Raw genomic sequence first — 15,126 nt, forward strand, 5'->3', positions numbered from 1 at the left:
GGCACATATCCAGTACATTATGTATGTATAAATTGGCTATATGATGATGTTTTGTTGTGAACAGTCGAGTCGTAGAAATCTTAAACCTCTTCGCAGGTGGACGATGAGAGTGCAAGACTGGTTTTGGATTATCCTAAGCGACTACTGAGAATCCTTTAACTTGTGACGCATCAGTAACCAAGTACATACCCAGCATAGATTGGTATTTGTCGATGAACTTTGACACGTGTGCATAGCGTAAAATACCTAACAAAATTAAAATGAAGGTAGCAGTTGCAGTATGCACGCAAATATTTATACGGGTCAACTGCAATGCCAAAGTTATTAGGTCGTACTGCAGAAAATATATGCTTCCATTTGCCACATGACGATGTTACGACATTGAATTGGAGGCACTTGTCGAAACTCTCTGAGCTGCACAAATTCAAAGCCATTGCTGAAGGCGGGTAAAGTTAAAGTATTTTTGAAAAACTGTGCAAACAAACTGTCAAAGGCTGTAGGCACATTTTACTCAGAGCTGGAACCGAGTACCCTGTGTAAAGCTAACGTTGGCATCCATGATGCACTAGTGCCGGGAGTGTCTGCAAGAGTCGCCTGAGAGGACTGCTAAATTATGCAACTGAAGCGCGCTGACACAGTACTGCACTAAACGGTGGACAGGGTGGCGGAGTGTGCGGCAGCTTTACTTAAGCGTTCGATACCCTGCCACTTAACAGTTGGGGGTGGGACGCAAATACGCAGCCGCCGTATCACTTTCCATTACTGACTCATTTATTCCTAAAGTAATTATTCGTTTGATTTTAATGAAACAGGAACACAAGAAAGAAAACATTTTTCTCAGAGCAATCATTTTCACATTTAAGATGATATAAATGGAAACTGTGGTTTCCAACACGAAAAATTACTAATTCACTGTGACATAAATACATTCGCTATTGAAACTGGCAATATTTGTATATCTAGCGTAAAAATAAGGGGACTTTTTTACAAGCATGAAAGATAGAAAGTTTACTTTTAAAAATTATGATACCGTCACACACAGGGTCTTAATGTCTAAATATAACCTAGAAAAATGTAGTTACGAAATAATATCTGTATACACATTTTACTTAAATGTATACATTTAAAAAGCAATTGTGGTTATGAAAGATAGATTAAGGAGTGTGATTAATATTCAGGGTGGATTTATGCCAATGATACGATTAGCTGATTCTGTTGGTATCCTTAGAGGCAGCAAAGTAAAATTACGGTACATGTCGTATGGAATAAACAGTTTACTGAGCACGGAATATGGATTGAGAGTAAACCTAAAAAAAAGTAATTAATGAGGAGTAGCCGAAATGAGATTAGTGATAAACCTTACTTCAAAACTGGAGACCACGAAGTAAATGAAATAAAGGTGTTCTACTGTCTGGGAAGAAGTATAACGGATGGCAGACCAAGCAAAGAGGACATAGATAGCTGAAGAGTATAGACAAAGAAGGAATTCCTCGCCAAAATAGGTCTACTAGTTTCTAACATTGACGAAAATTTCAGGAACAAAACTCTTAAGAATGCTCGTCTGAAGCATGACATTGTATGGAAGTGAATAATGGTCTGTAGACATAGCTGAAAAGAAGAAAATCGAAGCGTTTCAGATGTGGTGCCGTAGAATGATGCAGAAAATTGCGTAGAGTAATAAAATAAGAAACGATGAGCTTCTCCGCAGAATTAGTGAGGAAAGAAATATGTGAAGCATACTGATAAGAAAAAGGGAGAGAATGATGGAAAATGTGTTAAGGCGTCAAGGGATAACTTGCGTAGTGCTTGAAAGACTAGTAGATGGTATAAACTGTGGGGGAAGGCAGAGACTGGCCATACCGATAAACCGAGTGAAGTGGCGCACTGGTTAGCACACTGGACTCGCATTCGGGAGGACGAAGGTTCAAAACTGCGTCCGGCCATCCAGATTTAGGTTTTCCATGATTTCTCTAAATCGCTTCAGGCAAATGCCGGGATGGTTCCTTCGAAAGGGCACTCCCTACGTCCTGTCCCAAACTTCCGTAATCCTATGGGACCAATGACCTCGCTGTTTGGTCCCCTCCCGCAAATCAAGCAACCAACCAACCAAACATATAATTAAGGGCGGGTGCTACTCTGAGATACTGCAGGCAGTGAGCAAGAGTTAACACATGGCAGCGTTAGTTTCATCCATGAATTGGAGTCTCGATTTTCACGTCTGTATTCTTGCCTCCAACATTCCCTCAGTCTGAGTAATAAACTAGGATTAATGCAGTGTAGCTGCCCTTCCACGTAGGTTCTTCTGTCAGTGAGCATCTTCGAGACGTTGTCAGTGTAATTTGTCTTCATCTGTGTCCTCCACTTTCAAGATCTCAAAGGGTTCCACTGTTTCCTCTGACGTCTTCGCCACTCCCCGCGTTTCTGCTTCGCACATGCATACGCTCCAGATATAGCTCTTTAACTGTTTTCTTATAACCAAGGTGATACTTTTTGATGTCAGCAGGGTACATCGAGCTAGTCGGCATTGGTTTCCGAATTATTTACCTTTTTATGTAATACTTGCAGAGATTCAGGCGAATATGGTGGAAACTAAACTTTTTGACTACAAAATCATGTAGGGCCCACTAATTAAATACATGTCTAGGTCAACCCAAAATCACTTTTCCTAAAACCCTGCAACTGTGCATCACCCCTAGTGATGTGATGATGTAACCTGATGTGAATAAGGATACTCTGGTGGAATATAGAAATTTTCTAAGAATAACATTTGATTTTATCAAAACTTCGGGTAACTTCCTTTTGAAAGAACAAAATTACTAAAAAAATAAATTCCTCATGAAGAAATGACACTTCATCAAAAAAATTCTACTTAAATGTATAAACAACAGCATGAGCTTACATGTACAGACAAACAATAGATTCTTCAAGAAAAATATGTTCTGTTATACCTGCCTATAGTTATTCAAATACAATTACCTCTATGGTTTTAACAGATCAGCAATGTAGCAATTATATATTTATTTATTCACAGGATTCAATTTGCATACAGTTTTACTGCGGTCCTATCGAACTCAATCATTATCGTCTGGCCGCCTCAAGAATTTCCCCTTTTTGACCTATATGGACATTCGAATCTCGTTGCCATCGATAGTGACAATTTTCCAACAGAATTGGGAGGGGGGGGGGGACGAGGGAGGTACTTCATCAAAACCAAGCCAACATTAGTATTCTGGGTGATTATGAGGCCCTTGAGAATTTTTGGAGATTCAAAGTCAAAGCTCCTTACAAAAAAGAGGTTCTTCAGCCTCTGAACTACCATTAAGGAGGCCAAAATGTTGTTACTTTCGACGTACCTAATGTCTAATAACCCGTCATCAGAATCCGTAGAAGAAAATTCATGTGCATGTTTTCTGGGAGGTTTCATGCATCTTAGCCATGTCGCCCTTCCTGCCTGCATATGCCCTTTTCTTTTCATTGGGCCTTTCATCCGCGATTCTATCTTTGACGTGACTGTGTGTTAGAATGGCAGTAAATGTTCTTTCTTTGACATAACTTGATTTCTATGGCGGCCCAGCTTTGGTCAAAGGGTGAATTTTTTCTGGGGTGATGTGTACGCATTCATTTCTACAGGGACTGTTTGTTTTTAATAAACGGTACTGGAGGGTTTTGTTGGAACAGCTGTGAGGCGAGTTGTCATAGCTACGACAACTGACGTCTTTACTATATACGCCAGTTAGACACACGGGGATACAAAATTCAGTATTGATGCCACGCAATCCCAAACAACAGACACCAGGGATTATGATAAATGCACGCAATTACAGTTAAACACTCTTTAGAAAACCGCCATCAGTAGCGCCCTAATTACATCTACAGGTTCACCATAAAAGAAAAAATTTAAATATTTATTCCCAATCAGAAACAGCATGAAACAGGGGTACTTCCTTTCTGACGCTTCCAAGCAGACTGAAGTCACGGTGGATGGTGCACATTTACATATCGGTACATTCCCCATTAGAACGATGACAAAACACTAGGCCCACGATGGCAGGAAATGGAAACTGTGGGCTAAGTAGCCTCTTATGCCAACTAATCCAGGTCTTCCCTACAGTTCATTTCTCTAAAACAGATTTTTTTTTTTTTTTTTTTGCCTGGGACATTTTAACTTCCACACAGTTGTATTTATGTCATCCATGTTGAAGTCACTTGCACCAGATTTTCACCTTGAGCGTGGCTACTGAGTATTATTTTTTATCTTTGGTGTTTTTCATTACTTTTTCCCTCTCTTCTGTTCACGCTCATCTTGCATTTGTCTATTACTTCATACATCAGACGAAACGGTTTGTGTTCCTTTTGTTTATTCCTGCCCAACTTGACATCATTTACAAAATAATTCGTTCTGAAGCACTATGCCATTGCTGCTGGTTTCTCACGTTTCTTCATTGCATTTTCTACTTACAAATTAAATATTTGTGGAGTCAAGCTCCATCCCTGCTTCACTCCCTTTGATACTGGTATCTTAGACTATATTCCTTTCTTCCCAGTGATAGCATTTGATTCGTGTTAAGCTGCAGGATAATATTCTTTTCTTCTGCAGACAATTCCCATAGTCTCCAAGTATCTGAACAAAACTGACAGCTTATGTTTTCGATTTCTAGATCGTTTGTCTCTACCCTGATTAAGCGTGGACATAAAACTATTCCAAGGCGTGTGTAATAAATAGGAAAGAGGCAAAATACCCTCAGATTGCAAAAAGAATGTTAAAATTTGAACTGCTAAGAAGGCAGGTGCTCGCAGGTGTGAATAGTACTGAAGTATCAGTTCCATTAGTCATACTTGCAAAATATTGACACGAATTACTTACAGATCATTGGGAAAACTGGTAGAATCCGACATTGGGGAAGATCTCTGTTAGTTCGGGAGAGTTTATAAGACTTGTATGTTTAGGGAACGATTATGATAATGTCTACTGGAATAAACGTTTTGAAATTCTGCTTTTTATCGACAGTTTGTCCAGAAACCAGACTGGTTATAAGAGTCGAAGGATATGAAAAGGGAGCAGTGGTGGAGACTGTGAGACAGTGTTTTAGCCTTCTCCAATGTTACTCAGTCTGTACAGCGAGCAAGTGATAAAGTGTACCAAGGAGAAATTTTGGACCGGATTGATCTTCAACGTGAAGAAATAAAACTTTGTGGTTTAATGATGACTTTGTAATTTGTCAGAGCCCGCACAGCAGTGGAATCAGTAGTAGATCGGAATGGATAGTGTCTTAAAAGTAGGTCGTAAGATAAACATCAACAAAAGTAAAACAAAGAAATGGAATTTTAGCATAGTTCAATCAGGTGATTCTGAAGGCTACAGTAAAAGCTGTAGGTGATATTTCGGCAAAAGTAGAGAAGTTATAAAATGCAGACTTTCTGTAGAAAGAAAAGTGTCACGGAAAAAGAAAATTTGCTGATATCTAATACAAATGAAAGTATTAGAAAGTCTTTTTCTGAACGTATTTGTTTGGAGTGTTGCCTTGCACTGGAGTCAAACGTGGACGATTAACAATTAACACAAGAAGCGAAGAGAGTCTTTTGATTTATGTTACTACAGAAGAATGCTGAAGGATGTTTTTGGTCTAGTAACCAATCAGGAGATATTGAATCACGTCAATAAAAAATAAAAATGTGGAATAACTTGACTAAAGGAAGAGATCGACTGACAGGGTTTATCCATAATCATGAAGAAATGGTCAATTTGGTGCTGGAGGCAAGTTTATGGGCTAAAAATTGTAGAGGGAGGCCAAGGGATGAATGCAGTAAGTACGTTCAAACGTATTTAGGTTGCAGTAGTTGTTTTGAGATGAAGAGTCCTGGACAGTATAGACTAGCGTGAAGGGCTGTGTCAAACCTCTCTTTGGACTGAAGACGACAACAGTAGCTTTCCTCCAAGTGATTTTAGTTAATATCCTGGAGCTTTATGGCCTTCCAGTCAAATTGATGCAATATCACATTAGTCCCTCTATATTGTTCAACCAATCTCATCTTCGTCATCCTTATTCTAATTTACCAGAATATCTTCATTCGAATCTGTTCCATGATTTTCTCCACACGTACATTGCAATTAACAGCGAACAATGACATGGGCAAAAATGATAATGGAAACAAAAACATTGCAATAACGCGAGTCTATAAAAGAGTCGTTTTCGAGGTAACAGTCAATATGTGCTCACAAGCCGCCGTTCACTTAAGTATGAAATATTTTCAGAGTCGTTGCAAATGTATTCGACTTTATAATTAACTTCACGTCCAATTCATCACAATACTTCTCAATGAAGTAGCTCCTCAGTCTGTCTCACAAGGGCTGAGTGCACCTCGTTTGCCAACAGCGCTCGGCAGACCAAATGGTCACCCATGCAAGTGCTAGCCCAGCCCGACAGCCCTTAACTTCGGTGATCAGACGTGAACCGGTGTCACAACTGCGCCAAGGCCGTTGGCGAATCATAATCTAACCAAACCTAATATAACCGTGGTTTTCAGTGTAGGGAATAAACCAGTTTTGTAGGTTTATGGAAAACATTGTGTAGATGTTGACAAAAGGTTACATGATTCCAGTCACCATACTCATAATTTATATCTGACCGATGTGTCTAAGACCCGAGGCAGTGCGTATGCCCGTAATACTGCTCTGTCCAGACTTGCGATACGCTGTATATGTTTTACTAACTGACAAATCCAACATTTCCCAGGTGTTCGCTCCCCCATTTTCTGTGATAAACAAAATCAAAAAAGAACTGTATTTGTTGTCAAGTATTGATAACTTTTATTTCCATGTATTCCTGAAAATGCTTTTGAAAATATGAAACAGTAGTACAAAGGAATATGCGTAGGGTGTAGAAACGTATCAGTATAGTATCCAGATAACGAGTTTGGTCCTGAACAGCTGGGGGCAGCTGCTACCTTGTAAACATCTCTACGGCCATGCCTCTTCCTAGCTCTATAGAAGGCTATCGTTTCTGCCTACAGTCGTTTGCACTCTGCAGTTGAAAGCTGTCAAAAGCGCTGCCAGATGTCAGATATTTCTATAATCTGACTTGACCGCAGGAGTGTCTTAGTGGTAAAGAATTAATGTACTTGTATTAAAACTTCATACACGATTCGACATTTTTTCATGTATCTGAGTGTTTACGACGTCTTATCTCCGTGGTATACCTTTGTGTGTGAATTTAGTGGCATATGTGTATACTGGTTGCGAAATTTGTAGTGAGTACAGTTAGCACTGCAGGAGTAATATGCCATGCATAATGCGGCAGTTCTTCACTCATGTTTATGACGTCGTGTCTCCTGATGTATGACAGGTACATGGTTATTATCCCGATAGCGATTGTTGTCTGACAGTAAGGGATATGTGTACCAATTTTGATTAAAATTGGTCGAGTGGTTTAGGAGAAAATGAAAGCTATTACCATCCAACTATAGACCTTATAGGGAAAAAAAGTGTACAACCTCCAGGAAACCTAAGTAAGAACTAAAGGAAATATACCGTCTTTTTAGCCAATCGTTCGGCCTGCTGCAGAGACATGACAAACTGTATCTTTCTCAGTTTGAATATTTTAAAATACCGCCTAAGCTGGCTGATATCCTTAATTCCTGTCAGGTAATATAGGAAAACAGGCATCGGCATTCAAATCTACCTACTTCACCTTTCAATCAACGGGCTTACGGAGACATGAGTAAAAGATACAATATCAAATGCCACCATCTCATACCTAGACATTTCACATCAGCAGAAAAGCAGTAACAGTAGTACAAAATGGTTACGAGAGGTCAGTGACCTACAGTGTGGCCTAGCCACTGCGTGTCACCTGCGTATAAAATCGATCAGGATCCTTTCACCACTCCTAAAGCTGCCCAAGTCGACTATTAGTAATGTCGTTGCGAAACGTAAGCGTTAAGGAAAAGCCCACAGCTAAGACAAGATGAGGCAGACCAAAGTACTGACGGACTGAGACAGTCTAGCGCAGGTCGGTAGTAAAAAGTCACACTAGATCTAGCGGAAGGAATCACTTATCAGTTCCATAGTATTACCAGCAATTCAGAAAGCTTAGTGACTCTGAGTGAGGAGCTAAAAATGGTTCAGCAGCTCCTCAAAAGCCATACATTTCTGCAGTCAGTGCTACGCAAAACACGATATAATATAAAGAGAGGTGCCCTTGGACAGTGGACGACTTGGAGCGAGTGACATGCTGGAATGACCCATGCTACACCCTGTGGCAATTCGGTGGAAGGATTTGGATCTGATGAATGCCTGGAGAACATTACCTGCCATTATGTGTAGGGCCAACAGAATAGTACGGAAGGTGGTGTTACGGTATGGTGGTGTTTTTCCATACTGGGACGTGGCCTCTTTATTGTCCTTCGATAACAATAAATACAGAAGGATATGAACACAGTTCATGGAATTGTGCACTGTGCACAATAGAGGAAAATATCGGAGGCAGTGATTGTAGTAGCATGACAGTGCACAAAGCTGCGTTTCTGACTCAAAGATCTATGAACAATAACGTTCCAGAAATGGACTGTCAGGCCTGGCCTGAATACAATGGAACGCCTTTTGGGACGAGTTAGTGCGTCCACCGTGCTCCAGGCTCCAACGTCCTACATCACTAACTCCTTAGGTTTCCGCTCTTAAGGAAGAATGTACTGCCATTACTCCGCAGACTTTCAGAAACCTCACTGAAAATGTCCCTAGGGATCAAACCATCATAAAATCGATGATTGGATACAGTCATCCATTGACAGGTGTCCAGATACTTTCGTGCTTGTACTGTAGCTACACACTACCAACAGATGGCTAATATTTTGGTGGTATAATTTGTGAAAGTAATTTAAAACTCGCAGATAGTAAATGTCAAGATTAAAATTTCAGCCTCACATTGCTCTTCTGTCTGTGTAAGCTGGCAGCACAAGGCTTTCGCCATAGCAGTGGACACAGGGTACGAAACACGAACTTCGTGAATCGGTAGATTCAAACGACTGACAAAAGTAACACCTGGTGGTACTACAGGGTCGTATTCAAAGACTCCGCCTCAACACTGAAACTGTTCACTGTCCCGGAAATTTTGTGTTTTCACAGTTAACAGACGTTTCTTAAACACATAGGTGTCTCTTAAATGCGAGTGTAGATTGAACACTATAGACCTGTTATTTTACTATTACCTAGCGTAACCATCCATACAAAAAGTCCTATCTAACGCAACTTAATAACTACGAGTTGAGAGGAGCCAAATCAAAAAAATCATTCAGAAAACCTCCCGTGTCTACAGATAAAAACTAATTTCTGTCTCTCTCTTCACTTTGAAATTAACAGAAATTGCTTAGCATTTAGTAAGTAATACTTTATTCTTCAAAGATAAAAGCATATTCCAATTTAATTAATATTCTTTGTATTCGGCAGCGGAATTATACCAAACCGTAACTCCAAAACCTACTGAATGTAAAAACGAATGCACTTTATATCTTGAAAGTATAATGTTATACTGATCAAAATCTAAAATATCTATCTGGTACTAATGTGTGTCAAAACGATTAATTTTTCGTTGTAACTAAAAGTTTTAGAATGTAAGTGTAATTTTCTGTGGCTTTATCGAATTTTTTTTGTGTCTTTCCGCAGGTTTCGTTTGAAAAGCAGCTACACGGCGAGTGGTCGAGTAGTGGGTCTTCGTCAATCGACATGTGGTGACGTAGAAGAATACTGGCCGGGACTCAATCACGAAGAGCTCGATATCGTATTATTTATGGACGTACAGTTCCCCAAGTTACAGAGTAACACGTAAAACCCCGGAATACGTCTTCCAGTAAAGGAAAAAATTTAAACACTCCAACGACTGTAAAAAATACGGCTGCATTGTTTATTTGAACTGAAAACGGTGTGTAATACTGTTATATTGAAATCGATGTTTTCGTCATATTCGGAGAAAAAGACGTACTATATCTGCTCATCAAATCATTTTCAGATTTGAAAGTGGAATATTTTTCGGTGCTCTAAGAACAGATAACTAGGAGTTTTCAAAAGGTTGTGAGTTTCTTTACAGTGGACCCTAGATGAATACAGCAAGAAGTTCTGCGAAGGTAAGCTACCATTACTCTTGTGCTCCCATTAACTGAAACACTGCGAAAAAAGAAACTAGTTTCTGAAGGACGAACTTCTGACCGAGGTATTTGAAAACAAGTTAATCTCAGGTGAACGATTAATACTGTGAAGCCATGACCCACAATGTCAAAAATATTACAGAAGAAAGCATTATTATTGTTGCTCTTACAACCAAAGAGATAAGAGATTTTGTAATTTTATATGTTGACAATAAAGTATATTTTTGTTGTTGATTTTCAATCATAGTTTCATTCATACATAACACATATCTTGATTTCTATTTTACCGCACATTCATGTGGACTAAGGATTCTTCACAGTGGACATCAACGGACCTTCAACGGACTGGATCGTCATAGTCTCAAGCTGTGCTCACACGAGGCGCATCGTCAACACGTCACTTCGCTCAAACCGATAATGAACGATGACAATGAGATTTTGTGCAACCCCGCCCGCCTTACAAAACTGTCGGAATATATTGCCAGCGTTAAGAAACAAACACTGATAGCTGAGTTTATTAAAGACCTAAGCTAAATTCATAAGGCATGTTTCCCGTAAAGGTAGTACCAAAAATTTTCCACGCTGCGGGGAACTGAATAAACACGAAAAATATTGAGCACCTTATGTCAAATTATCAATATTGAACTGTAACAATATCTAAACCATTTCGATCTCCGCTCCTTCATCTCTTTTGTGGGAGAGCACATTTGCGAAAAGGAAAAGTCCGCTGTTATAAAATGAGTGACAGTGGGACAATATTTTAACTTCTGATGTTAGCACATTACGTCACTTTTCCAATGGGACGTCATCGTCACAGATTTAGTCTCCAGAAACCTTGACGGTGAAGCTGTATTTCGCCCGTTCTGCTTCGTTCCCTCGTCGGTTTACATGAAAGGCATCATTTGAAATGCAATAAGGGATGTTTTGGGTTCTATTCCGTTTCAGGAAGTTTAGTGTGAGTGTACATCAAGTTAGTTGTTTAGGTACATATTATACTGATCATTTTCAATGTGAGGCGTACGCTTTTTATTTGCGTTGCCTATAACAAAAGGAAATCCTCAGTACTGACACAAAATAAAGAGGGGGATGTTTTAATTCCTTGTGAACCAAGCTTGAATTTTACAACGATTAACATACTTGAGTGCAGTCCATCAAGCAAATCAAATCAATGACGATTTCTCGCAACGGGTGGTTACGATTTATATATACATGTAGCAGAAGGTGACAGAGAGGTTTCATTAGTCTTTGTGTAATTACACCTCTCCAAATCCGCTTATTACTTTATTTTTCAAGGCACCCTGGTATTCCATTTGCATTCTCTTTCGTAGGCAGGGGCATTGTTGTTGGATACGAAGCCGAATTTGTGGTAGCAAAATCATTTAACAAGATAGTAAGATTCTTTTATGATGAATGATGGTGGTTAATTCAAACCAAATATAGAATTCCCACCGAAATAACATTAAAATTCATTTGTAAAACAACATTTCAAGCAGCAAACGAGGGCACGTAATCTAGCTTATGATTCCAATTAGTAAGTCTTAGATAAGAAGGCAGATTTCTTATCATAGATCAAGGCGCCACAATGTGAATTCATCGATCATTGTAACTGGTATCAGTCTCGTATTCCAGCCATCAAACTTACAGACCATGGGAGAAGGAACATTTACAACGCACATTCAAACAAGATGGGAGCGGGCATCGCTTAATGCTACGACTTGATCTCTTTGAGGCAATCAAAAAATTAACAGAGGTCAAAGATGCGTAGTCGCAGGTATGTAGTTAAAATTGAAGAACTATCAACGATTATTAATTCTCCACTGCTTTAGAAATTCACTAAGGACACAATCTCACACACTACAATACACATGGCAAAGTTTACTGAAAACAATGAAATCGCAAACGCATGGGGGTCTAACAAAGACGGCCGAAGAAATTGGACAACAAGTTTACCAGTCAAATAACAATGAATTTGACACAATAGTCCTTCACGATAGTTCATATGATAAAACCAGAAAGTGGGGTGGTCATGGAGATCGGAATTCGGGAAAACGTGGTAGTTGCTCAGAACTGAGTAAAGCATACCCCTGTCAAAGGACACTAAAGTCTCGAAATTAAGTAACAAAAAACGGGAAAAAGCATGACGAAAGGTTTCTGTACCATGACGAAGCTGAAACAGAATTGATGAAGCATTTCTGCAAACCACACTATCACACTCAATGGCCTGCAGCCGAAAAAGACAACTCAAGAAAGCACGTCTGTAGACTTACCATTTCACCTAATGAGTGTCGAACACTGCACATGACCGATACGGTTCCGCTTTCGAAAAGGTGGAGGTGAGAGAGTCCGTTACCCCTTAGCATCCACCCACCAATAACATGCGGACACAGTATTTATCTTTTGTAGTATCCACTGCTTTCGTTCTCTGCTATATCTTTCCATGAGCCTAAGTTAAAAAGGGCTACTAGCGATGTTTGCTAACTCTGGTTGTTTGAGGAAACTTCATCCACTTCGGCATACTCTTATTCATTCATAGTCATTTAAAGGATACACGTGTAATGAAAAGCACTCATATGAGCCAAATAAATGAACAGACGGACTCATTCCCACTCCAGAGTCTGATTATTAAATGTCAAGTGCGTCTTGAAGTCGACACTACAAGGTTGGTTGCGGTACAGAGTAGTGAAGAGGTATCGATCAGAAAATACTACTAAAACTCATTCACATTCCCAAAAGAAAATATAAGTCAACCCTGAGACAGAGGTGGAAGCAGGAAGCAAGACAGGACGTCGCAAGTGGGTCAAATCCACGGCAAGTTAAGAGACTGTCTGCAGAGTGAGGATAAGCATTCAGCAGCAAAGACACTCCGAAAGAAAATCAAAGAAAGCGAGGCAAGCATAATCTTCAACTCTTATACATGTTGCAAGGAACTCTATTTCTTTCTCAAGAGCATACAGCGAGGAACTGACAAAACTGTTAACAGCTTGTTAAGAGAATACAGCAGAATATTGTACAGGCACATGTGGTCATTGCTGGCCGAGCTTGCGTCGTAGCCGCACGCCAACTCCATTCGCCTGTCCAGCTCTCGTCATGAGTTGATCATTGATCCCGATGGCGTTTTCAGTAATACACACAATTCCATGATTACTATACTGTAATGATTATACACACATCAAAAAGTTTTGCATAACCTCGGTTCCGAGAGTTCCGGAACCTGAACAGAAAATTGGAATTTAGATCAACATAAACATCATTTCCACCCTTTTTGGTTCAAATGGTTCAAATGGCTCTGAGCACTATGGGACTTGACATCTGACGTCATCAGTCTCCTAGAACTTAGAACTACTTAAACCTAACTAACTTAAAGACATCACACACATCCATGCCCGAGGCAGGATTCGAACTTGCGACGTAGTGGTCACGCGGTTCCAGACTGATCCGCCCATTTTATTGTTCATGAGAACCACACATTGCACCTTCAAAGGTGGTGGTCCTGATTGCTACACACCTGTATCCCTAATACCCAATAGCACGTTCTCTTGCATTGATGCATGGTTGTGTTCGCCGTGGCATACTACCCGTAAGTTCATCAACGCACTGTTGGGCCAGACTGTCCCACTCCTCAACGGCGATTCGGCGTACATCCCTCAGAGTGGTAGGTGGGTCAAGTCGTCCATAAACAGCTCTTTTCAATCTATCCCAGGCATGTTCGATACGGTTCATGTCTGGAGAACATGCTGGCCACTCTAGTCGAGCGATGTCATTGTCTTGAAGGAAGTCATTCACAAGATCTGAACGGTGGGGAGGCGAATTCTCGTCCATGAAGACGAATGCCTCGCCAATATGCTGGCGATATGATTGCACTATCCGTCGGAGGATGCCATTCATTTATCGTACAGCCGTTACTGCGCCTTCCATGACCACTGGCGGCGTACGTTGGCCCCGCCTAACGCCACCCCGTAACAGCAGGGAATCTCCACCTTGCTGCACTCCATGAACAGTGTGTCTAAGGCGTTCAGCCTGACCGGTTTGCCTCCAAACACGTCTCTTACAATTTTCTGGTTGAAGGCATATGCGACACACTTCGGTGAAGAGAACGTTATGCCAATCTTGAGCGGTCCATTCGGCATGTTGGACCCATCTGTACCGCGCTGCATGGTTTCGTGCTTGCAAAGATGGACCTCGCCAAGGACATAGGGAGTGATGTTGCCGATAATGCAGCCTAAAAAATGATCAAATGTGTGTCAAATCTCATGGGACTTAGCTGCTGAGGTCATCAGTCCCCAAGCTTACGCACTACTTAACCTAAGTTATCCTAAGGACAAACACACACACCCATGCCAGAGGGAGGACTCGAACCTCCGCCGGGATCAGCCGCTCAGTCCATGACTCCAGCGCCTTAGACCACTCGGCTAATCCCGCGCGGCAATGCAGCCTATTGCGACACAGTTTGAGTCGTAACAAGACATCCTATGGTTGCACGGAAAGCGTTATTCAAGATTGTGTCGCTGCTGTCAGGGCTCCTCCGAGCCGTAATCCGTAGGTAGCGATCATCCACTGCAGTAGTAGTCCTTGGGTTACCTGTATCTCCACCATGTCTGAACAACATCGTTTTGGTTCACTGCTAGACGCCTGGACACTTCCCTTGTTGAGAGGCCTTCCTGACACAAAGAAACAACGCGAAAGCGATCGAACCCCGGTACTGATCGTATAGGCATGCTTGAACTACAGACAACACGAGGCGTGTACCACCTTCTTGGTGAAATGGCGAACTGATCGGCTGTTGGACCCCCTCCGTTTAATAGACGCTGTTCATGTATTGTAGTTTACGTGTTTAGGCGGATTTAGTGACATCTCTGAACAGTCAAAGGGACTGTGTCTGTGATACAATATCCAGAGTCAAGGTCTATCTTCAGGATTTCGGGGACTAGGGTGATGCAAAATTTTTCTTGATGTTTGTATGTCCTAGATGCATCAGCATTGCCTGTCAAC

General features: G+C 40.8%; 1 protein-coding gene across 1 annotated transcript in view; it reads left to right on the forward strand.

Annotated features, from left to right (window-relative positions):
• LOC124713009 overlaps positions 1 to 10,273 on the forward strand; it is a 51,801-nt gene extending 41,528 nt beyond the window's left edge. Inside the window, exon 4 of the mRNA XM_047242916.1 lies at positions 9,659 to 10,273. Coding sequence (XP_047098872.1) covers positions 9,659 to 9,727 — 69 coding nt within the window. The 3' untranslated portion in view covers positions 9,728 to 10,273. The remainder of the gene's footprint in view (positions 1 to 9,658) is intronic.
• Positions 10,274 to 15,126: the final 4,853 nt, after the last annotated feature.

The sequence above is a fragment of the Schistocerca piceifrons genome, chromosome 1 (genome assembly GCF_021461385.2).
Source record: "Schistocerca piceifrons isolate TAMUIC-IGC-003096 chromosome 1, iqSchPice1.1, whole genome shotgun sequence".
Lineage (NCBI taxonomy): Eukaryota > Metazoa > Arthropoda > Insecta > Orthoptera > Acrididae > Schistocerca > Schistocerca piceifrons.